The sequence below is a fragment of the Rhagoletis zephyria genome, unplaced genomic scaffold (assembly GCF_001687245.7).
Source record: "Rhagoletis zephyria isolate East Lansing unplaced genomic scaffold, Rhagoletis_zephyria_1.1 Rzeph_scaffold_00215, whole genome shotgun sequence".
NCBI lineage: Eukaryota > Metazoa > Arthropoda > Insecta > Diptera > Tephritidae > Rhagoletis > Rhagoletis zephyria.
Window position 1 is genome coordinate 275753 of NW_016157299.1, and position 25633 is coordinate 301385.

General features: G+C 34.5%; 1 protein-coding gene across 1 annotated transcript in view; it reads right to left on the reverse strand.

Moving 5' to 3' along the window:
* PolrMT (mitochondrial RNA polymerase) overlaps window positions 1-25633 on the reverse strand; it is a 363978-nt gene that overhangs the window by 274399 nt on the left and 63946 nt on the right. The window contains exon 3 of the mRNA XM_017609322.1: window positions 18382-18814. Within this exon, the coding sequence (XP_017464811.1) occupies window positions 18382-18814 (433 nt within the window). The remainder of the gene's footprint in view (window positions 1-18381; window positions 18815-25633) is intronic.

Sequence of the window (25633 nt, forward strand, 5' to 3'; positions counted from 1 at the left end):
TTCCAGAGAATCCCGAAAACCCCATAAATCCGAAATAGGTCCCGAAAATCTGGAAATAGTCCCGAAAATCCAAAATTAGTCCCAAAAATCCGAAAATAGTTCCGAGAATCCCGAAATAGTCCCAAATGTCCCAAATATCCGAAATAAGTCCCGGATATCCCGAAATACTCCCGAAGGTCCTAAATATCCCGAAATTATTCCAGAGAATCCCGAAAACCCCATAATTCCGAAATAGGTCCCAAAAATCTGGAAATAGTCCCGAAAATCCAAAATTAGTCCCAAAAAAATCGATATACTCCCGAAAGCCCCAAAAATCCCGAAAATAGTTCCGAGCATCCCGAAAGTCCCAAAAATCCGAAGTAAGTCCCAAAAATCCCGAATTAGTTCCCAAAGTCCCAAAATTCCTAAATAAGTTCCAAAAATCTCGCAATGGTGCCGAAAGTCCCGCAAATGGAGAAATGGTCCCAAAAATCCGAAATTATTTCAAAAAATCCCGAAATACTCCTGAAAATCCCGAAATGATCCCGAAAGTTCCAAAAATCCAAAATTAGTCCCAAAAAAATCGATATACTCCCGAAAGCCCCAAAAATCCCGAAAATAGTTCCGAGCATCCCGAAATAGTCCCGAAAGTCCCAAAAATCCGAAGTAAGTCCCAAAAATCCCGAATTAGTTCCCAAAGTCCCAAAATTCCTAAATAAGTCCCAAAAATCTCGCAATGGTCCCGAAAGTTCCACAAATGGAGAAATGGTCCCGAAAGTTCCAAAAATCCGGAAATAGGTCCCAAAAATCTCGAAATACTCCTGAACATCCCGAAAATGTCGCGAAAGTTCCAAAAATCCAAAATTAGTCCCAAAAAAATCGATATACTCCCGAAAGCCCCAAAAATCCCAAAAATAGTTCCGAGCATTCCGAAATAGTCCCGAAAGTCCCAAAAATCCGAAGTAAGTCCCAAAAATCCCGAATTAGTTCCCAAAGTCCCAAAATTCCTAAATAAGTCCCAAAAATCTCGCAATGGTCCCGAAAGTTCCACAAATGGAGAAATGGTCCCGAAAGTTCCAAAAATCCGGAAATAGGTCCCAAAAATCTCGAAATACTCCTGAACATCCCGAAAGTTCCAAAAATCCAAAATTAGTCCCAAAAAAATCGATATACTCCCGAAAGCCCCAAAAATCCCGAAAATAGTTCCGAGCATTCCGAAATAGTCCCAAATATCCGAAATACGTCTCAAAAATCCTGAATTAGTTCTTAAGGTACCAAAATTCCTAAATAAGTCCCAAAAATCTCGAAATGGTCCCGAAAGTCCACAAATGGAGAAATAGTCCCGAAAGTCCCAAAAATCCGGAAATAGGTCCCAAAAGTCCCGAATTAGTTCTCAAAATCCCAAACGTCCTAAATTAATCCCAAGAATGAAGAAAGTCCCAAAAACCCGAAATTAGTTCAAAAAATCTCGAAATAATCCTGAAAACCCTGAAATGGTCTTGAAAGTCTCAAAAAACCAAAAAAGACCCAAAAAATCTATATGCTCCCGAAAGCCCCAAAAATTCCAAAATTAGTCCCAAAAATACCGAAATCTGTTCCGACAATTACGAAATAGTCCCGATAGTCCCAAAAATCCTTAAATAGTTTGGAAAGTCCCACAGTTCCTAAATTAATCCCAAAAATCCCAAAAGTCCCAAAAATCCAAAACAAAGTCCCAATAGTCCCAAAAATCTGGAAATACACTCGAAAATCTGAAATTATTCCCGAGAAACCCGAAATAGTCCCGAAAGTCCCAAAAATCTGGAAATAGACCCGGAAGTCCCAAAAATACCGAAATTACTCCCGAAAATCCCTAAATAGTATCGAAAGTCCCAAAAATTCAAAATGAGTTCCAAAAATCCAAAAACAGTCCCGGAGTCCCAAAAATCCCGAAAGTCACAAAAATCCCGAAATTAGTCCCCAAAATACGGATTTTAGTTCCGAGAATCTCGAAAGTCCCAAAAAACTGGAAGCAGACCCGAAAGTCCGAAATAAGTCCCAAAAATCCGTAAATAGTCCCGACGTAGTCTAGAAAATCCCGATATTAGTTCCGAGAATCCGAAAATCTCAAACAAAGTTTCCGGGAATCCCTAAAGAATTACGAAATAGCTTCGAAAATCCCGAAATATTCCCGGAAACCCCGAAATAGTCTGGAAAATTCTGATTTAGTCTGAAGAATCTCTAAAATCCTGAAATAGATCCCAAATTAAGGTGTGGTGAGTTGATTTGAGGAGAGGTGAAGTGAGTTGTGGTAAAGTAAGTTGAGGTGAGTGTAAGGTGAGGTGTCAATTCTCTAAATTTCTCCTAAACTATACAGTATTTAGTTTGAAAGTATTTAGCCATCGACTAAATACCTTGGTACTTTAGTGAAAGTATTTTGCATCCCCAAGGTACCTGAGTACTTTGGACCAGAGTATTTAGCGCCTGCTAAATACTTTCGTTTTTTGTACTTTGGTATCTAGCAGCTCCTAAATACTCAAGTTTTTCTTACTTTAATATCTAATAGCTCCTAAATACCTAAATACTTTTTACTTGAGTATTTAGCACCTCCTAAATACCTAAGTAAATAGTACTTGGGTATTTAGCAGCTCCTAAATACCTAAGTAAATAGTACTTTGGTATTTACAACAACACGAAATACCTAAATACTTTTGTGCTTAGTACTTAATACTTAGTAAATACAATTTTGCCCATCACTGCTAGGCAGATAGGTGATTGCTTTATAAAAAAGAGAACCATTTTGAAATACGAGTGTTTTTACACTCTAGAAAATTATTTCTACAATCTCACATACGCGGATTTGCATTTTGCTGATACGCGGTTTTGCATTTTGTTGATACGCGGTTTTGCACTTATATATATATATATATATATATATATATATCGTATATATATATATATATATATATATCGTATATATATATTTCATGATCCAATGATCGGATCTAAACCAGTTTAGTATGGGACACTACCTTTCCGATGCAAAAAGAATTATCGAAATCGGTCCACGTGATCACAAACACAACAAACAAAAAAAATATTCCGACGAACTGATAACCTCCTCCTTTTTTGGAAGTCGGTTAAAAAGAGCTCCGATAAGAGATTGTACTCAAAATGACAATTTTACTTTTTGAGATTCAGGAGCGGCTTAACAAATTCTTATTGAAAAATAATTCGCAAGAAAAATTACCAAAAATACAACATTTGTAAATCTATGAGGAAAAGCTTCAAGTGTAAATAAGTTTTAGCTTCATTAGTAAATAAGCATAGGAGGAAGTCGACACATCGATCCCTAACTTCGAAAATAAGGAAAACTTTTTTCAAAACTTAATTTTTGATGCAGAAACGCTATAGATGCCCTAAGAGCATTTGTGAATCAAAATTGAATTTTGAAAAAATTTCGCTTAGGATATATGGGTAATTCTCAATTAGTTCGAATTGTCGCATGACTCGACAGTTTTTATTCGGACACATAATTTTCACTCCTTTATTAAGTAAAATCAGGTTACATAAGTTGTGTAGATTATGTAAATCCAAAAAAATACCACCGTACATATATTCAAGGCAAATATACATGTAATTCACAAATAAAATTGGGAAATTATCACAAATAAAAGTGTGACTATCCTATTATTCTTTTATTTTTACGTTGCAAAATTTGGTCCGTTGATTGCTCATGTTTGAGTTTATAATGAACTGGTAGTATTTGTAGATCAGAATCGGGGCACCGAAATTGCGCATATGGAAACTGTGCATTTAGACATTATTTCGGTTTCAACCGAAACTGTGCATGTATGCTTTATTTCGGTTTTTACCATATGCATTATTTCGGTTTTAAACCGAAACAGTGCATGTATGCATTACTTCGGGTTTTTCATATGCATTATTTCGGTTTTCAACCGAAACAGTGCATGTATGCATTACTTCGGGTTTTTCATATGCATTATTTCGGTTTTCAACCGAAACTGTGCATATATGCATTATTTCGGTTTTTTTCATATGCATTATTTCGGTTTTCAAACGAAAGAGTGCATATGCATAATTTCGGTTTTTCTAATATGCATTATTGCGGTTTTCAACCGAAACTGTGCATATATGCATTATTTCGGTTTTTTTCATATGCATTATTTCGGTTTTCAAACGAAAGAGTGCATATGCATAATTTCGGTTTTTCTAATATGCATTATTGCGGTTTTCAACCGAAACTGTGCATATATGCATTATTTCGGTTTTTTTCATATGCATTATTTCGGTTTTCAAACGAAAGAGTGCATATGCATAATTTCGGTTTTTCTAATATGCATTATTGCGGTTTTCAACCGAAACTGTGCATATATGCATTATTTCGGTTTTTTTCATATGCATTATTTCGGTTTTCAAACGAAAGAGTGCATATGCATAATTTCGGTTTTTCTAATATGCATTATTGCGGTTTTCAACCGAAACTGTGCATATATGCATTATTTCGGTTTTTTTCATATGCATTATTTCGGTTTTCAAACGAAAGAGTGCATATGCATAATTTCGGTTTTTCTAATATGCATTATTGCGGTTTTCAACCGAAACTGTGCATATATGCATTATTTCGGTTTTTTTCATATGCATTATTTCGGTTTTCAAACGAAAGAGTGCATATGCATAATTTCGGTTTTTCTAATATGCATTATTGCGGTTTTCAACCGAAACTGTGCATATATGCATTATTTCGGTTTTTTTCATATGCATTATTTCGGTTTTCAAACGAAAGAGTGCATATGCATAATTTCGGTTTTTCTAATATGCATTATTGCGGTTTTCAACCGAAACTGTGCATATATGCATTATTTCGGTTTTTTTCATATGCATTATTTCGGTTTTCAAACGAAAGAGTGCATATGCATAATTTCGGTTTTTCTAATATGCATTATTGCGGTTTTCAACCGAAACTGTGCATATATGCATTATTTCGGTTTTTTTCATATGCATTATTTCGGTTTTCAAACGAAAGAGTGCATATGCATAATTTCGGTTTTTCTAATATGCATTATTGCGGTTTTCAACCGAAACTGTGCATATATGCATTATTTCGGTTTTTTTCATATGCATTATTTCGGTTTTCAAACGAAAGAGTGCATATGCATAATTTCGGTTTTTCTAATATGCATTATTGCGGTTTTCAACCGAAACTGTGCATATATGCATTATTTCGGTTTTTTTCATATGCATTATTTCGGTTTTCAAACGAAAGAGTGCATATGCATAATTTCGGTTTTTCTAATATGCATTATTGCGGTTTTCAACCGAAACTGTGCATATATGCATTATTTCGGTTTTTTTCATATGCATTATTTCGGTTTTCAAACGAAAGAGTGCATATGCATAATTTCGGTTTTTCTAATATGCATTATTGCGGTTTTCAACCGAAACTGTGCATATATGCATTATTTCGGTTTTTTTCATATGCATTATTTCGTATGCACAGTTTCCATATGCACAATTTCAGGGTGCCATCAGAATCGAATGCAACCTGCTGAAAGTATGTGCTTGCAATGGAAAAGAAGTTATGAAGAGTCAAAGTGGCGTGACTCTTTTTTTTGAAATTCTGATACTCTTGACTTTTATATAGCATTTTCAGTTTAAATTAAACTTTTTTCAAATTAAATGAAACCTTTTTCAAACAAAGCGAAACTTTTTTCAAACTATTTAAAACCTTTTTCAGGTCAACCGAAACCTTTTTCAGATTAAATGAAACCTTTTCCAGATTAAGCGAAACCTTTTTCAGATTCAATGAAACTATATTCAAATTAAATGAAACTTCCGTTTCGTTTACTGTGAATCCGCTGTTATGCGTTGCTTTTCGATAAAAAATCTGCTTTGATTTTTTTCCAATTTCAATGTACAATATACTATTGAACTATGATCCTCGCGCACCATTTTTTTATTTATTCATTAAAAAGTTACAGAGCGAAAAAGAAATAAGAAGAACCCAAAAAAAAACAATATACATAAGTGCGTATATAATACCCAAAGGCATTTTTGGAAGTCATCAGATCTAGAGGCCAACCGATTAATTGGCATCGGCATCGGCCTTTTTTCGCCGATTCTTTCCCGATTATTTAGAATTTCTTTTCATATGTTCAGGTGAAGCGACAGACACCAGCCAACATCACAAAAAACATTTGCAAACAGCTCATAAAAATGATTTTTTTTTTTTGGTTGAAGGACAATTTTGTTTTAGTTATATGAAGGACACTGCCAGCAAAAAAAAATTGCCAAAATTAACGGGATTCTATAGCAGCTTGAAACTTGCTTTTCTCTTCTTCTTTTTCCTAGAATTAAATGGTCTACAAAACTGCATACCAAAATTCTTATTAAAAAAATTTAAATTTTGGTTAAAATAAGGAGAATTTTTCTAATTTTTGTACAAAGTTTGAAATCTAAATTTATATGGTGTTTGTTATATACCAGCCAGAATTTTAGTTATAAGAAAAATAATAAACATTAAACAAACAAAAGACAAATGCCAAATGCCAAAACCGGTCAAAATATCGAAATTCTGGACCACTATATGTAAGTACATACATACCTATGCATATAAGTTCTTAGGCATTGAGTACAAAAGAGTGTATTTTAGTACAAGCGAAATGAAATTTTATGCTCCTAAATATTTCTTGCTTAGCACCATATAAAAAGGTATTTTATGTAATGTACATAAATGTGATATATGTAAATATATTTTTACACATACATATGTACATATTACAATTATTTTTTTTTTGTTTTGTTTTGTTAACTCTGTTAGATTAACAGATTTTATGAATTAATGCATTTATTTGTATTTTTTACGGAATCGGCATCGGCCTATTCTTTCCACATAAGCCGATTAATCGGCATCGGCATCGGTACCTGAAAAAATTGGAATTGGTCGGAGTCTTGGGCTTGGGCTGTAGATGCTAGGACTTGGTTGGTTTTTGGCGATTTATGTTCGAAAATTTTTTGATATGAAAAAAAATGCGGAGCACCGTCAACAAAAAGAAAAAATACAAAGATCAGCGGAATACCAAATTTTGTCTAAAAATGCTAAGAATTTTGGTCAAAATTTGCATTCTTATAATTTTTGCACAAAGTCATAAATTTGGATTCATATCGTGTTTGTTAAGTAATCAGCTATACTCTCATAAAAAAATAATAAACTAAATAAAAATTGCCAAAACTTACTAAAATATTGCGTACCAGTTTTTATTTGGTTCGCTGTATGTGTAGCAGTGTTGCCGTTTTAGCCCTTTGGTGGCTAGATTTAGCTACTACTTACTTTTTTTGGCCACATAAATTTAAAATTGCCCCTAGCCGTTTTTTAGCCCTTTGGAGAATTTATTCATACTTGGCATGAACAAGTTGTATATGCTTAAATTGATCTAATTTTTTTTTCATTTATGTAAGAGATGAATTTTTAAACAAAGAAAGACTGATATATATATGTATTGTATGTTCCTTACGTTTTATACATACATACTGTAAAAGTGTTAGGGCTGTTAACTTATTTATTAACGATTTAATTATAGTTTAAAATAGATAAGTTTACGGCCCTTAATATGCTTAATTTGTTAAATGGCCCATCAAGTCGATTGAGCCTGTAAGTTCTTGTGGTGTGATTGTACCAGCTGCTGGTGCGACTTCAAAAACCATTTTAAAATTTTATGATTGTACCAGCATGCTGGTGTCGTGAGTAGTGCAATTAGCTCAATTTTCTAAGTAAAAATTATTGTGGCGGAAATTTCTTCACTAAAAGAGTCAAAGCCGTGTGTTAAGTTCACATATTGCAGTTGTGAATTAAAAAAAAAAAACAATGTTTAACAAAATGGTAGAAAAATTATGTAATTTAGGCTCTAATCATTTCGATCTTTCCTGGACCTCATTTGTAAGAAATAAATATTGTACCAGCTTGCTGGTAAGTCATATGCTTCGAGCCTGATATAACTTGATATCACTTGGTGGAGCCAGCAAGCTGGTGTCGTATATTTCCCATTTTATACAAAAAGGTTTTAGGTATACCATTACTTATTGAAAATGTTTAGCTACCATTTTTAGCCACAACGACTTTTTTAGCTCTTTTTAGCCCTTTTTTTAAAGGGATTGGGCTACCAATAAAAATGATTCGCGGCAACACTGATGTGTAGTATCTCAGTAACCGATTTTTCAATTTGTACCAAACTCAGTACAATTATTGGCATTTGCATAAAAAAGCTATCCCCCCTATGCTGTAATCCGTCGTAGATTCGATTTTGCTACGAATCGCAAAATTGGTATGCTGAAATCCGCGTTGTCGTATCGCAATTTCGAAATTCGGAGGCCGTCTTTGAAATTCGTAATGTTGCCTGAATCTGACGTAGCTGTCATTTTTATGTATTTGTCGGATATTTTGTACGAAGGGCAACTAGTGTCGGAGCGAAGCAAATTGCTTTAAATAAAGTGTGTTAACGCAAAAATATGTAGGTTAAAGTGTAAATAGAATAAAATTGAATTATTATTGAATATTTCCAACATATCAGGTCGAAGATCACCACAAATCGGTCGAAATACGAAAAATGCATGAGCGAAAGTCCGGACATTGCTTGATGCTTTGCAAAATGTTTAAGCTTTTTGTCAATGTTTTTGAGAACGTGGATTGCGCCAACCCCACATCAAAATCTGTCCCAACACCATGATGGTAGCTTCCTTCAGCGAAAAACCTCAAAACTGCCATCATTCTACCGATGATGATTTTACACTTCGCCCAAGCTGTTCCTCCATAATTATTAAAACGCTTTTAAATGCGTCTTTGATAGAGGCCAAAATTTTTCACAAGCTAAATGGATCACGTCTACTAGCAATCTCCTTTGTATATTAATGCAACTGTTAGATGCAGCATGTTCTTCCTCCTGAGCCAAAATTTCCCCGGCCACTGATTCCATTATATTCTACTTAATTAAGGAAAATTCTTTTCAAATAACGACCAAACAAATTTTTTTAATTTCACTATTCACTTGCGATCACATTTATTTTGCGATTATTTATTTGATTTGTTTCTGTCTGATTAAGAACTTCAAATTTCACGCTTTTAGCTGGCAGTGCCGTTGATAGTTACAATCGGATTAGGTACAGCATACCAATTTTCGATTTTTCGGAACGGAACTACGAATTCATAACTACGAAGATTCGGATTACAGCATACGGGTGTATATGTTGAAAATTTTCGACATCGGACTAAAATTACGCCCACTTTCCACTTCCGTCACTTGCGTTGCTTTAAAACGTTGCACCACGTTGGATTTTGTATTCTAGCAGCTGAAGGAACGTATACTAAAAATTTTAGACATGCGCTCACAATTTAAGAAAATAATATTTTTTCACAAAAAAATTCGAAGGTTGAGAGAATTTCCCATATGCGTATACGTATGCAATTTATAATTTTGCAAGTGCATAACTTGGCGGTGGCGCGGTTGCCATTCTCCCTCGTCCAGCCGAGTCGCGGTCGCGCCACTCCCCAGCAAAAAATCGGTAATCGCTTTTAGTGGTAACGTGTTCTAGAAGGCATAGCGTTATAATGCCTTCGAATTTTTTCGCTACTTTTAGGCATTGCCGGTAATGCAAAGTAGAATGTCCTACAATATTTTTTTTAAATTCGCTTCTTTGCTTCATTGCGGGGAATGCAAAGTAAAATGTCCTACAATATTTTTTTTAATTCGCTTCTTTGATTCATTTCAGGGAATGCAAAGTAGAATGTCCTACAATATTTTATTTATTTCGCTTCTTTGTTTCATTTCAGGGAATGCAAAGTAGAATGTCTTAAATATTTTTTTTTTAATTCGCTTCTTTGCTTCATTTCGGGGGATGCAAAGTAGAATTTCCTACAATATTTTATTTATTTCGTTTCTTTGCTTCATTTCAGGGAATGCAAAGTAGAATGCTGCATCGTAGTCAGCTGAAAAATATAATGAATATCCAAACATTCTTTTTATACCGTTGCTTTCTGAGGAAATTTGTCTCGCATAAAAATCATGTTTTGCGTTGTTCAATTTACAGCGAAGTTGAAGTCAGTCAATAAAGTGAATAACGTAAGTGAAGAAGTGTAAAAAGGTCAGTGATAAAAATAAAATGCTAAGCAAGCGGCATTTGAAGCGTTTAACTAAAGATAAAAGAAAGAAAATTGACTTAAAATTTAATGAAAGTTTGTGTAGTGAGAGTGTTGAACCAAATAGCGGCAACAGAGCATTAGTAAAGGGAAACATTAATGCTGAGCGTGTTATTGGAGACAGTGTTGTGACAACCAGTCAAGCGCCACTTAAGAAAAAATTGGCGGACTGGTTTTTAGAATTTAGGCCCTCCTATAGATGTGCCTCCAGTCTTCTAAAAATTTTAAAATACGAAAACCTCTGTGTGCCCACCAGTGTTACTTCTTTAATAGGCTCGCAACAAGGTTGCGTGATACGGACCGTGTCACCAGGGCAATACGTCCATATTGGAACAGGGAAACAATTAGAAAAAGTAATAGAGGAAATTATTGAGGAAGGATTAGAGGAAGTGCGTCTTGATGTAGGAATAGACGGGTTGCCCTTATTCAAAAGCTCGCTAGTAGGTCTATGGCCAATCTTAGGCCGCGTATCTAATTTAAAAAGAAAACCCGTCTTCCTTATTGGAAGCTATGTTGGGGAGAAAAAACCATATGTCGTCGATGTCTATTTGCATGATTTTATTGAAGAAGTTAAACACTTGTCAACAAATGGGTTTTCATGCCAGGACCATTCAATAAAGGTTCTTATTAAAGGTTCTTATACGAGCCCTTATTTGTGACACACCTGCACATTCCTATGTATTGAAGGGCACACTGCACTCAACGGGTGCTCTAAATGCACACAAAAAGGCCAACAAATTAGTAATGTTATAGTTTTCCGTTCATTAATTGGCGATCTAAGAACTGACATTGATTTTGCCAATAGGTCTGATAAAGGTTTCCATATACCATTCTATAAAGAGAGGATCCACTGCCTTGAGGAAGTAAATTTAAAAATGGTAACGCAATTCCCTTTAGATGCCATGCATCTTATTGATCTTGGCGTCGTCAAAAAAATGATTAACATTATATTGAATGGCAAAAGCGCCACTAAAATTGGGTCTCAAGGAAATATTCAGCTATCGTCCCTGTTGACTTCTTTAGCACCTTATATTTCAAAAGATTTTGTGCGGAAACCAAGAGGCTTTCAAGCATTGCCGCGTTGGAAGGCTATAGAATTCAGGCAGTTTATTTTATATATGGGATTAATTGTTTTCAAAGATGCTTTAAATGATGACATGTTCAATCATTTTTTACACCTAAGTTGCGCATATAGACTTCTTTTGTATCCCAAAAATTTTTCAGCGAATATTGAAACAGCAAATAATATGTTGAAATATTTTGTTGAGACGTTTGCAGATTATTACGGAGAAACAAGCGTTACCTCAAACGTACATAATCTAATGCATTTAACCGATTGTGTGAGAACTTTTGGTTGTCTGGATACATTTTCTGCATACAGTTTTGAAAGCTATTTGCAAATTGGGAAGAAAAGCATCAAGAAATCTCAGCATATTCCTCAACAAATTTTCAGCAAGTTTAATTTATTGTCATATTCAAAGGTACCAAAAATAGAAGGATTTAAGAAAAACTCTGAAGGAGTAATAAAATCATATACAAGTGAATCGTTTGCTTATTTTTCAACAAGTTTTCCTGATTATTATTGCTCAACTTCATCTCACACCTTTTTAAAAATTAAAGATTTTTTTGAAAATCAGTCTTTTACTACAAAAGCTTTTTTAAATCCAGAAAATTTTTTTACAACACCTGCNAAATTTTGTTATCACTTTTAACAGGTTGCAACCGTTTTTCACGTTATTAAGAATGGCGGCTTTAAATCAAACTTGCTGTCGATTTTTAGCGTAAACGTTATAATGGACCACAACATTGATGGTAAACAAGGCAAGACCCCGCTGCTTCGTTATACGAAGCTTATGAATGTCTTTATTCGTAAGTACATACATACAGTGAATCAAACAAATGACCAAGTGTTGATTTTTTAAATATTCGTAATGTTTTTCGAGCTATTTTTTTTGNTCTCTTACAAGCTAGTATCTTTACCCTACAAAGACAGTATCGTTTTGTTGACGCTAGTACACAGTTGTATATAAAAAAAAAATTAATAAAAGTACGTGTATATAAAAAATAATCAAAATGGCCGAGATAAAAAAATTAAAAAAGGAAATTCACGAATTAAAAGGTAGTATTTTATGGTTACTATACACATATCTACATATACTATGTTACTTCAAACAATTTGGAATACATTTTGGAGCTGAAGTATATTTAATTTAACTAACTAATTCTTCCGTAGACAATTACTATCATTATTTTTTTTTTACTTAACAGTTTCATGAATGTCTAACAATAGCAAAATTCGAGCTAGCAAAATAAAGAAAATACTCGTAGCCACGCCACACCAAGCCAGGTGTCAATTTGAATTTGAATTTTTCCAAATTTTGCACAAAAGTTTGAAACTTTTATGTTTTTGTTGCGGTTTGAACTGTATTTAAAAAAATAATATTTTTTTTTATTAATTTACAAAAAACTAGGAAATTTAAAAAAAGTGGTGGTAAGGTTTGCGTGGCCACGAGCGTATGACAAATAAAATATTGATCTATAAAATAAAAAAAGAAAAATTTTCAGGCATTATAATGGAACTAAAAGGAGAAGTTGAAGAGTTAAAAGTTATTGCGTTGGGGAAGAATGCCGCAGCAGACAGTTTCAATTCGGAAATAAATGCAATGAGAGGTACTATTTTGAAATTATAACACTCGAAATAAATACACTCACTAGAAAAATTTTCCATAGAGATTTTTTAAATAATTAAAATATTTGTCATAAAAGCACTTTTTCGTTCATCTTTTATAAAAATACAGTTATTCTATAATATGAGCCAGTTGATTGTAAATTTCAAACTTTGCTTAAAAAAGTGAAATTTTGCTTAAAATTTCGAAACATTTTCTGAATNTACCGTCCAAGCTTTAACCAAAACCATATAAACCACAGTTTCAAACATAATGTAATTGAAAATATAAGAAAATTCAACAAATTTTCATCAAAACTTCAACTTTTTAATTTGAATCTTTAGAACATTTTTGGGTATGCAGTTTTATAGCCCATACAATTTTACTCTAACGAAGTGCAAGTTTCAAACCCGTTAATTTTTGACTTGGACTCTTCATTAGAGTTCTAAAGATTCAAATTAAAAAGTTGAACTTTTGATGCAAATTGGTTCAATTAAGTTTGAAACTGTGATTTATATGGTTTTGGTTAAAGCTTGGACGGTATTTTTATAGAAAAATAACAAAACAAAAATTTGCTGGAAAAACATATCGTTATTTAAAAAAAATCAACACGTGTTCATTTGTTTGAGTCACTGCATGTGCTTTGTAAATTGCTTTCAATATAGAAATACATATATACATTTCTCCTACCAGCGATTTAATTTATTTTAAATATTTATCCGACAGAAGCGGCTCAAAAGCTTGGCGTTACTGAAAACGAATGCCTGCTGGAATTGCGTTGCGCATTTAAATCGGTCAAAAACCGCTATCAAAAGGTCTCTTGCCTGAAGAGGAAACGCTCAGAACCTGCAACTGAAGCGACAACAGAAGCAGCAACTGAAGCTACCACAGAAACTACATCAGACTAAAGTCTAACTAAAATACTTAAAATTAAGTTTTATTTCCATAAACATATATTTATACAACAAACAAAGAAGAATGAACTGAATTAAAACCTTAAGTTTAATTAAATAAGTATATACATATGCATGTACATGCAGCGAATCAAATATTTGCAATGCATTTTAAGTTAAAATTTTTATTATTTTTATTTTTTATAAAAATATTTTTATTCAACAGTCAAACGTTAAATAACTGATTGTCACAAATTTTAGATTTAATTACACACACTGAACTGAAGTACAATTTTAATTTTAAGTAACTTTTTAAATAAGATCTAAATACAAATATAAATATATGTCATACATATGTACATACACACACCGAAAAATGTATTGGCACAGAGAATATTTCAAAGTATATGCACCTATTTTTATTTTTGTCTGGATAATTTTTTATAAAAATATGGTTAATGCTACAACAAAAAAACGTAAAAATATAATTTCTAAAATTTATGCAAAGTTCAGGAAAGTTCAATAAATTTGCATACAGATTTGTAGCCCATTAAATTTTAGTATCAAACATGCAAGCTTGAAGTAGTTAAAAATCGCTTTGATTCAAAAAATTTATTGATCATTCCTGAGTTTTGCACAAATTTTAGAAATTATATTTAGATGTTTTTAAGTGTAGTATGATCATTAGTGTGACCGCAAGTTATATGGACAATTTTTTTTTTCATATTTTCATTCGGGAAACCCCTTAGATTGATTCCAAATAACAAAAAAAAAATATGTATAAAAAATTTTAGGTCGTTTGCATAGTTATTGGGCGTGCCTTGAGCCCACAAAGTTTGCTAAAAATGCTATTTTTCTCACTATGGCTCGCTTTATTTGTTCATAACTTCAGTAATTTTTATTTTAGAGAAAAATCTTATTCACAAATATTCTAGGGCTATATCTTATGAACAATGTTGCTCTGTATTAGTTTTCTTTAACATTAAAATTTAATACAGAAAAAAAAATAAATAAAAAAAACAGCGAAATTTTCACATATATTCGCATTTTTTGCCTGGAGATTATTTGTTTTATTAAATGGTGTAATTATAAAAAGTTTTGTGATAAAATCTCCTTCGTGCTTATAGGATATTGTTTTTGATAGTTTTTGACTACTTGCAATATATATTGTTTTTGTTCCTCGTCTTTTGTGAGAATTGGGTTTTAGTCTTGCATTAATTTCACCGCTCGTTCAGCTGTATCGTTCACCACGTTAATGTCATTAACAATTTGAAGAGCAGTTTTAAAATTATTATCCGCGGGCCATGAAGTTGGATCATTTTCCAAAAATGCTGTATTGATATTAAAGCGAAGAAAAAAATTGTTTGTCTCAGAAGAAATGAACTGAGCCATTCCGCCTTCGATAACCTGCATAACATTTAAATTTTGAATTGAGGCGCGTTTTACGTCTTCATCTAAAGCCTCACGACTCAATGCCTTAACCATCTCTTTTTTTGACTCAATAGATACACTTTTATCAAAAAATGCTAAAGCCACACATTCATGACTCAAGTACCATAAGTGCCTTTTAAATTTGTGTAATGCAGCTTGAGATATATCAGCATCAATTTTTTGAAAAGAATCCAGTTTTTTCAAAAGCTGGAAATCTTTGTATGGTGCTTGAGCAGCAGAAGAGGCAGAGAACCACATCTCAACATATATTGAAACAATAAAAATACATATATTACGTAAAGCTTTCCTATCTTTTACTGCCAAATCAAGGCACGCCCAATAATTATGCAAACGACCTAAAATTTTGTATACATTTTTTTTTTGTAATTTGGAATCAATCTAAAGGGTTTCCCGAATGAAAATACGAAAAAAAAATAACGGTCACACTAATGATCATATTAACCAAAATAAAAAACTTATTGCATTTATTTTGCACCAATGCTTTTTTCCGGCAGTGTACATAGTGTGTTTGTAGGCATTTTACATTCCTTTCTCTGTAAGACATTGATGATTAGTTTATTTTCAATCACTAGAATAAGGTATTCTTTGTTAGCTGTTGATTTTATCAATGCATTCTGTATTCGCTTCTATGAAAGGCACTGACGCTTCGTTTATTCTCAATAACTAGGAGAAGGCATTCTTTTATTCGCTTCTCTGGAATCTGTTTATCAATGCGTTCTGTATTCGCTTCTATGGATGGTATTACTGCTTCGTTTATTTCCAATAACTAGGATAAGGCATTCTTTGTTCGCTTCTCTGGATTATGTTTATCAATGCATTCTGTATTCGCGATATGTAAGGTATTGATGCTTCGTTTCTCGTCAATCGTAAATATAAAGTGTTCTCGCTTCGTTCGAGGGTAATGCTGTGGGTAAGAGCTTACCGCCAATGACATGCCCATGTTAAAATAAGGCCTTCTTCAAGCGAAAGGGTAAGCGATTCTCATCGCCTAGCTCGTTTCCACTCTCGTTTCTGTGGTAATCGTGTTTTTTGCTGGCTCCATCCCTCGCAAAAAGTTTTTTTTCTTTCTGAACAGAAAATTTTCAAAGAGCAATAAAAATATTTATGTTCGGATAGCCCGCTAATCAAGCAATTTGCCAAGCTTTTTCAATTAAGGCAATAATTGAGCTCGATTTACCATACAAAATTTCAATTCTTATTTGCCCGATTAGTGCTTAATTGAGTGTAAATTGAATGAAAATGCTGCGTATGTTTAATTTAAACTTTGAGGTACATTTATTGAACAAATAGAAATCAGCAGTTTCTGGTCCTCTTTTACAGCTGATATTCCATCAGTAATGGAAAATTTAATTTTTAAATTGTACCTAATTTGCGGAAAAGCTTTACCTAAAAGTGTACAAATGTACTTAAAAAGTAAATATGTATGTATTTTTATATGAACATATATATTAAAAGAAGTAATTTTTAAGCAAAAAACATAACCGACTTAAATTCGGATACACAAATTTAGGAGTACCGTTAATTTCTTCATGATCCAATGTCGGATCTAAACAAATTTAGTATGAGACCACCTCGGAGACACTATCTAGGTTAACGTGGTCTAAAGTTATGCGGTAACATACATAAAAAAAAATATTACGACGAATTGATAACCTTCTCCTTTTTTTGAAGTCGGTTAAAAAATGAGAGGATAGCCTTTCCCTTCGATACCATATCAATTTCTGGACTCACATTAAACAAATTTGGCTAGGAAAAGAATCTCTTCATGCAGTTCGAGACAAAACTATGTTTTCGAAAAGATCGTTTTAAAAAGAAATATTCTCTGTCTATATGGCGCAAGTAACTACAGTTACGTTAATTTTACCACCCTTTTGTATCATTTGTATGCCCCTTCAAAAGTGAGGAAGGCTATTGGACAAGTTACTCCACCAGAAAATGCGTTGAGATGTGCATAAAAATAAGAATTGATTTCCTGAAAAAGTTATTTTACTACGTTCCATATGTAGCTAAAATGGTGTGTTTGTACCGAATGTACTTTCATTTAGTTTGAAACGTACCATTGTACCAACTTTTCCGCTAATCGAGCAGATGACTACACGGTCAAAAATTTGGGTTTAATTTTTAAACCGCGCTGGGACTACTGCCTTTTTTAAACTTTTATAGTCTACTTTTTAAACCAGTCAATAGTTTTACGCAATTTTTAATATATTCTGGTTTAAATTTTAGCCCAAAAAGTTCGTGGTTTAAAAATCAAACCAAAATGTTTTAATTCTAGTTTCTAGGTTTCAAATATAGAAACTTTGGTTTAAAATCTAAACCGAAATAGAATATGTTTGCACAGCGAATTGTGGTGTTGATTCAAACTCAACATATGAAAGCACATTTACATGCGTGGCTGTAGCTGAGTGTGCAAAGATGCTTGATACAATTGGTTGCTACCAAGGCTGTCCGGGTTCAATCCCAACCAGACGGAGCATGAAATTTAAGATTGTTTTTTTTTTTTTCTTAATTATGAAAATGTTTGGGTTTAACATTTAAACCGAATTGTTTAAATTCTAAACCCAACAAATGTGCTCTCTTTTTTATAAACTTGGAAGGTTTGTATTTGAAACTGAATTTAGTTTGGTCATATATGTAGTCCAAAAAGTTTAAAATTAAAACCGAAATTTTTAACCGTGTATGTTTGAACACCAAAAAGCGGTAGCGCAATAAAGAAGTTAATTGACTCAATTCAATGTCTGAACTTAAAATCAAGCCATAATGGCTTTATTTTCATCTCCAGTTGGAAATAAGGCCGTATCGAAATTATGGTTTTATTTCCAATCGCAAAGAGAAATAAAGCCATTATGGCCTTATAGCTTATGGTATTACTAAATTTAAAAAATATGCCGGATTTTCACTGGGCAATAAAGGATACAAATTTAATGACAAATTTGGTCATTAAAAACATCCGTAAATACTTTAATAAAAATGGTGATTTTTTGTGATTTCAATGCCTAAGGGAAGTCCGACATTATGTAGTTTATTTGGTAATAAATTAACAGTTTATTAGGTTTACATAGATATTAAACATCTATCCTTTATAAAAAAAGTTTATTTATCATAAAATTATCGAAACTTTCTGATATAAGACCTTGGTTCGAACCGCCTATGTGGAAATACATTCTTTTTGAGGCAAAGAGCCACAAGCGCAATACTTTACCTGTATGACTCGATTGGGGTTTCAAAGGAATCTTGGCGTTCGTTTGCCGCACTTTCGATAATGTCTCGGTAATTATTGTAACTCATTATGATATCCTTAATATCCTCTGCATTATTTAAAGCACGTTTAATGTACTCCTCTTTGCCAACAAAAATAATTGGTTTATCATCATAAATTCCCGATTCCAAAATTGTACGATCCATTTCATCTATGTCGATTTGTTTGTAGATTGTTGGTCCGGATTTTATTTTAAGATAAGCCGGTGCAACGTTCTCTAACACATTTGCAACGATTGTTTTATTCTTCACCAGTTTCTCTTCTTTATGGCGCTTTTCTATTATTTGAGCTTGTGTTTTTGCAATGAACTCTTGCAATTTCTTCGCTCTCAGTCGTTTCACCCGCGATTTTCGCTCATTGGCTGATATGTCGGTAACTAGAAGAAAAAACTATTTGAAATCGAAATCTTTAAACAATACAGCTTTACATATACGTATGTACATTAGGTTGGCTCGGGCAAACGGCAATAAGGCCAATTTGTGTTATTTCTCAATTCAGGTGAAGGTATTTATCATTTATCTGGTATTTTCTTATCAAAAATTGACTTTGAAACGTAGATGCTAAAGATTATTAGTTAAAAAAAAATGTGAGTACCGGGTCGCAAGGTCTTGAAATCAGACGCATGTTTTATAGAATTTTATGTAGTTTTCGAATATATAATTGGATTTTTCGCACGACTTTGCAAATATATGTCATTTTCGATTTTCTTAATTTTATATTTTAAGCTTCTTTTTGCGTGATTTCGCGAAAAGAATTTTTCGAAGAATGGAAAAATCACACACTTTTTAAGTAAAACCTTTATTTTCTCAGTGGAAAGCAAGAAACACAAATTAACCAAAATTCCATCACATCTAATGATGACCCACATTTTTTGCGAGTTTTACTATAGACCTTATCGTGATCCAATCTTCCTCATACTTTATATGTAAGGTTTTCTAATAAAAGAGAGAGTACAAACTAAATTTTATCGAAATCGGATGAAATTAAATTTTTCCGCCCACAAGAGTGGAGGGGGTGGCACTATCCCATCTTAACCAAATTTTATAATTCCCTATTCTTAAGTAAAATTATAAAAAATGTTTCAGCGAAATCGGGGGAGGTTAAATATTATTTCCACCTGCCTCCATATAGCTGAAACACTGTGCGGCGGTGTATGTTCGCGCCACCCCGCACCGCGTTCGGCGCAACGCTCGTGACCCCCGCCCCTTCCCTCCTTTCCCAATTATGCCTTGATGGCATTACAACGTTTTCAAGAAAATATTAATAATAAAGTGACAATAGTTCACTGCTGAAACTGCTGCATAATGTCAAGGAAATCGGATATTTTTCGGAATATTATCATGAAGAAAATATCGGATAGTTATGTTAAGAAACAATAAAATCAGTTCATTTGTTGTAAATATCTTTTTCTTATAAATTTGTTTTTCATTTTTGGTATATGGGGATATTACTCATCTTTAATTCCTTTTTAATACTGCCATTTTAATATTTATTAAAATCTGGGTAATTTTGATAACAAATTTGACGTCTTGTTGTAGGTCATTTACCATTTTATTTTTATTTGAATAATGTAATTTTAATTTGTTCCTTTGTTGTAAATATTGTTTTAATTAGGGCTGTGCGATTAATTGATTATTCAAAAATTTAATTAATCATAAAGTAAATAACTCAATTATTCGATTAATTGGAAATTATGATTACTCAAAAGTTCAATTACTCGAGTAACCAAGATTTTGATTAACCGAAAACAAAAATATATGAGTAATTTGATTTATGATTAATCAACATTATGAGTAAAATGAGTAATCAAGATTTCAAAGTACTGTTTACATATAAAGCAGTTGAAGTTCCTTGATACTTTGAAAACAACGTTTCTGTTTCCAAAAATAATTTTTTCATGTACAGAATGTAAAAAAGAAAATAAGCATTTTCCAAAGCAAACTCACTTAACGAGCAAAATTAATTTTTTTGAGTAATCATATATCAAGTAACTCGATTAATCATCGTTTTGAGTAATCAAAATCTTAATTAATCGAGTAATTGATTAACCGGAAAACTGATTAACCACCTTGGTCGAGTAATCAAATAATTGCACAGCCCTAGTTTTAATATTTCTAAACGGAAAATTTCAAAAGGCACATAAAACCATTATGGCTTTATTTCCATATCCAGTTGGAATTAAGACCATATCGAAAAGCACCCTGAAATTGTGCATATGGAAACTGTGCAAACCAAATAATGCATATGAATATACGCAATTAAATACGGACGCTGCACAAAAGTTGAAGATATCGAAAATACTGTGAAAGAAGGGGGGGTTGGCAATGGAATCGAGTTAAATAAAATCGTCTTGATAGCAACTGTTGGAGCCAGGAGCCTGGCCCGAATAACATCGATTCTTCAAATATACCACGAAATTCTAACATTTCTGCATAATTCATCAAAAAGTAGTTGAAGTCATCAACTTGGTGATTAAATACGATTGTTAACAGCACTCTATCGTCTCCAGTTTAAATAATTCCTTGAATAAATATTCTGAACTAGATCTGCACAATAAACGACGGCTTTCTAAAGGAAATATATTGAAAAGTTTTCAGTTTCAACTTCATCATCACCAACTTTAGATATCATAACGGAACTAAATGACCTAAAACGAAAACTGCAAGGAAAAGGAAATCTAGAAGGGAATTTAATTGTGTCTTATTTAATTGAATTTTCCTCACGGTTACGGACGCGACGAATTTCAAACAAAAATAAAATTGTACATTCGATTTGTCGGGGGCGAATGTCGTTTCTCCTCTGTGCCAACTGACGCCAATTGGAAACGCCAAGTGAAGCCAAGTCCTTCTCCACCTGATCTTTCCATCGCAGTGAAGGCCTCCCTCTTCCTCTGCTACCACCAGCGGGTTCCGAGTTGAATACTTTCAGAGCTGGAGCGTCGGTGTCCATTCGAATGACATGGCCAAGTCAGCGGAGCCGCTGTATTTTAATTCGCTACACTATGTCCATGTCGTTGTAAAGCTCATACAGCTCATCGTTCCATCGTCTGCGGTACTCGCCATCGCCAACGCGTAAAGGCCCGTAAATCTTCCGCAAAATCTTTCTCTCAAACACTCCAAGAGCCGCCTCATCGGAAGTTGTCATTGTTCATGCTACTGCGCCATATACCAGCACGGGCATGATGAGTGACTTATAGAGCGTGGTTTCGTACGTCGAGGGAGGACTTTACTCCTGAATTGCCTACTCAGTCCAAAGTAGCACTTGTTGGCAAGAGTGATTCTACGTTGGATTTCAATGCTGACATTATTATCGGTGTTAATGCTGGTTCCCAAGTAAACGAAATTCTCTACTTTCTCGAAATTGTAACTGTCAACAGTGACGTGGGTGCCAAGGCGCGAATGTGCTGACTGTTTGTTTGATGACAGGAGATACTTCGTCTTGTCCTCGTTTACCACCAGACCCATGCGCTTTGCTTCCCTATCCAACTTGGAAAAGGCAGAACAGACTTCGCGGTTTTTGTTACCGATGATGTCGATGTCATCGGCATAAGCCAGCAATTGCACGCTCTTGTAGTAAATTGTTCCTGAGCGGTTTAGCTCTTATTATCTTCTCAAAGATCAGATTAAAGAAGTCACATTAAAGGGAGTCGCCCTGTCTGAAACCCCGTTTTGTGGCGAACGGCTCGGAGAGGTCTTTCCCAATTCTGACGGAGCTGGCGGTATTGCTCAACGTCATTTTACACAGCCGTATGAGTTTGGAGGGGATGCCAAATTCAGACATAGCGGCGTATAGGCAACTCCTTTTAGTGCTGTCAAACGCGGCTTTAAAGTCGACAAATAGGTGGTGAATGTCGATCCTTTTCTCCCGGCTCTTTTCCAAGATTTGGCGCATTGTGCATACCTGGTCTATGATGGATTTGCCAGGTCTAAAGCCACACTGATAAGGCCCAATCAGTTCATTGACGGTGGGCTTCAGTATTTCACACAATACGCTCGATAAGACCTTGTAACCTATGCTTAGAAGGCTGATCCCGCGGTAGTTGGCGCGAATGGCGGGGTCACCTTTCTTGTGGATTGGGCAGAGCACACTTAAATTCCAGTCGTCGGCATGCGTTCATCTGACCATATTCTGCACAAGAGTTGATGCATGCACCTTATCAACTCCTCGCCGCCGTACTTGAATAGTTCAGCTGGCAGGCTGTCAGCTCCAGCAGCTTTGTTGTTTTTCAGCCTCGTTATTGCTATACGTACCTCGTCATAGTCAGGCGGTGGAACGCCGTCATCATCGACTGCGGGCTCGGGTTCTTCTTCTCCACAACTTTCCGTGCTGCTACCATTAGTAGGGCGGAAAAGTGTTCCCTCCATAATTTAAGTACGCTCTGGACATCAGTTACTAGGTCGCCATTATTGTTCTTACAGGAGTACGCCCCGGTCTTGAAACCTTCCGTAAGTCGCCTAACTCTCTGGTAAAATTTTCGAGCATTCTTCCTGTCGGCCAGCATTTCAAGCTCTTCGCACTCACGTATTTCGGTCTCTCTCTTCTTATTGCGGCAAATACGTCTCGCTTCCCTCTTCAGATCCCTATAGCGGTCCCACATAGCGCGCGTTGCGCCCGATCGCAGCGTGGCCCTGTAGGCGACATCTTTTTTCTGTGCAGCCTCCTGACACTCCTCATCGTACCAGTTGTTCTTTCGGGCCCGCTGGAATCTGCCTACTAGTTATAACAATAAATAAGGTTTTAGGTAACGGACGCGACAATAGGATATACGTATAGCGAAATAAAAAAAAAAAAAACGAAAGTCGAGGTTGCTTCGCTCTTTTTACATCCAGAGTGTAAAGGTTGCTTTTAGTAGAAAAATTCGAAATTACAACAACTGCATGTATAACTTTTAGTACTCTAAATACAAATATGTTAATATTACTAGCCAAAAGGATTAGAAAGCAAGTAAGAAAGTCTAAGTTCGGGCGCACCCGAACATTAAATACCCGAAAACTACCGCTACATGGTAAGCAGGGGTGGTTTTACCCCTATTTTAAACATCTTCAACAGCAAGCAGGTTCAGTTAGACATAATGAGATAAACTTATATAATCATATGTGGGCGGTATCACGCCCATTCTCCAAAATTCCAAATAATGTTACTTATTTTCAAAGGATTGTTGTTAGTATCAATTTTGAGTAAATTAGCGACCTTACATTTCAAAATATCGAAGTTTCAAGCATATCTAAAATTTACAGTTATATGAAAAGTGGCCGTAATTTCAATCCCATTTCAATAATTTTCAACATTTTGCTATTATGTGCCAAGCACAATAACGGTACGAATTGGTCGACCGGTTACCGAGATACATATATGTGGTCATAAGTGGGCTGTGCCACGCCCATTTTCCAAAATTTTATCATAAACGTATTTCTTGATAAAGAATTATTACAAGCTCAATTTTGAATAAATTAACTTTAGTATGGGGCGGTTACCAGGATATACACGGGGCTACGCCCGTTTTCCAAAAATTTGTATTATTCTTATTATTCTAAAAATTATTGTAAATATCAATTTTTAGTGAATAATCTTCAGTAGGTACTAAAATATCGCAGTTCTCGTATTTTTGAAAACTATCGTTATATGGGAGGTAGGCGTGGTGATTGTACGATTTTGCGCATTTTCAATACCATCCCGCCCGAAAGAAGTACATGTGCCAAGTTTCGTTAAGATATCTCAATTTTTACTCGAGTTATCGTGTGCACAAACGGACGGACGGACAGCCAGTCACCGCTTAATCGATTTCTCTTTTCATTCTGATCATTTATGTATACATTTGTCTATATCTATCTCGATTCGTTTTGCCTGTTACAAACAACCGTTATGTGAACAAAGTTACAACACCCTTGTGCACAAGTGCGCTCGGGTATAACAATATATTTTTTAAAGGTATATATGTATTTTAGCCACGGTTGCCAACCGCCCCGTTTTCGGCGGGACTGTCCCGGATTTACGAGATATGTCCCGGTCCCGGTACAATGCCTACCGGGACGCAAAATGTCCCTGTTTTTGGCAAGAAAACAAATTAGACATCTCGTTGTAAAAGATTTAGAACTCTTTAAATATTTACATTTCACCTATTCTATTTACTAATCGACACTATACGCCGTATAGTAAAAGCAAAATTTGGGTAAAACGTCTCCACAACACAAACAAAAATAACATAAACAAAAATTACATAAACAAAACTAACATACAAAAATAACACAAACAATAGTAACACAAACAAAAATGTCGCACTTATAAATATCATACACATAAATAACACAATTAAATAATAGCACGGAACCAACAACTTAGTGATGGTTATAATCCCTAAGTGCAGCCGAAGGCCGCCTACGCAGAAAGGTGTTCTTTGCAAAAGGTGCCCAGCCCTTTTTCTTCGCAAAACAGAAATAGAATTCTACTTTGTGAGGGTTATAGTCCCTAAGTGCGGCCGAAGACCGCCTACGCAGAAAGGTGTTCTTGCAAAAGAGAAGAGAATTTTACTTAGTGAGGGTTATAATCCCTAAACGTGGCCGAAGGCCGCCTATGCAGAAAGGTGTTCTCTGCAAAAGGTTTTCAGCCCCTTTACTTCGCAAAACAGAAAGAGAATTCTACTTAATGAGGGTTATAATACCTAAATGCGGCCGAAGGACGCTTACGCAGAAAGGTGTTCAATGCAAAAGGTGTTCTATGCAAAAGGTGTTCAGCACCCTTTCTTCGCAAAACAAAAGAGAATTCTACTTAGTGAGGGTTATAGTCTCTAAACACAGCCGAAGGCGTTCTCTGCAAAAGTTGTTCAGCCCATTTTCTTCGCAAATAAAGTGGCAGCACTCGTTTTCCTCCATCTTATTTGTATTAATTTTACGAGAATGGTGTACCCAAGTAATGTTGGATCAGCATATGGCTGGAAGATCGATTGCATCGAAGAAGAGTAAAACTTATCGAGATCTAGATACTAGACTAGAAAATCTTGTGGCAAGGTATGATTCCGGGGGTGATCTACTGCAGTATTTAAGCTGTTGCATATAATCTTTCTTCATAAGTAAATGTTGTTTAGCGTAATAGATGAAGTAAATGCAATGTAATAAAATAAAGTTCTAAGCATATTAATATTCCGTGTTATTATTGTGTTGTTTATGTGTATGATATTTATGAGTGTGATATTTTTGTT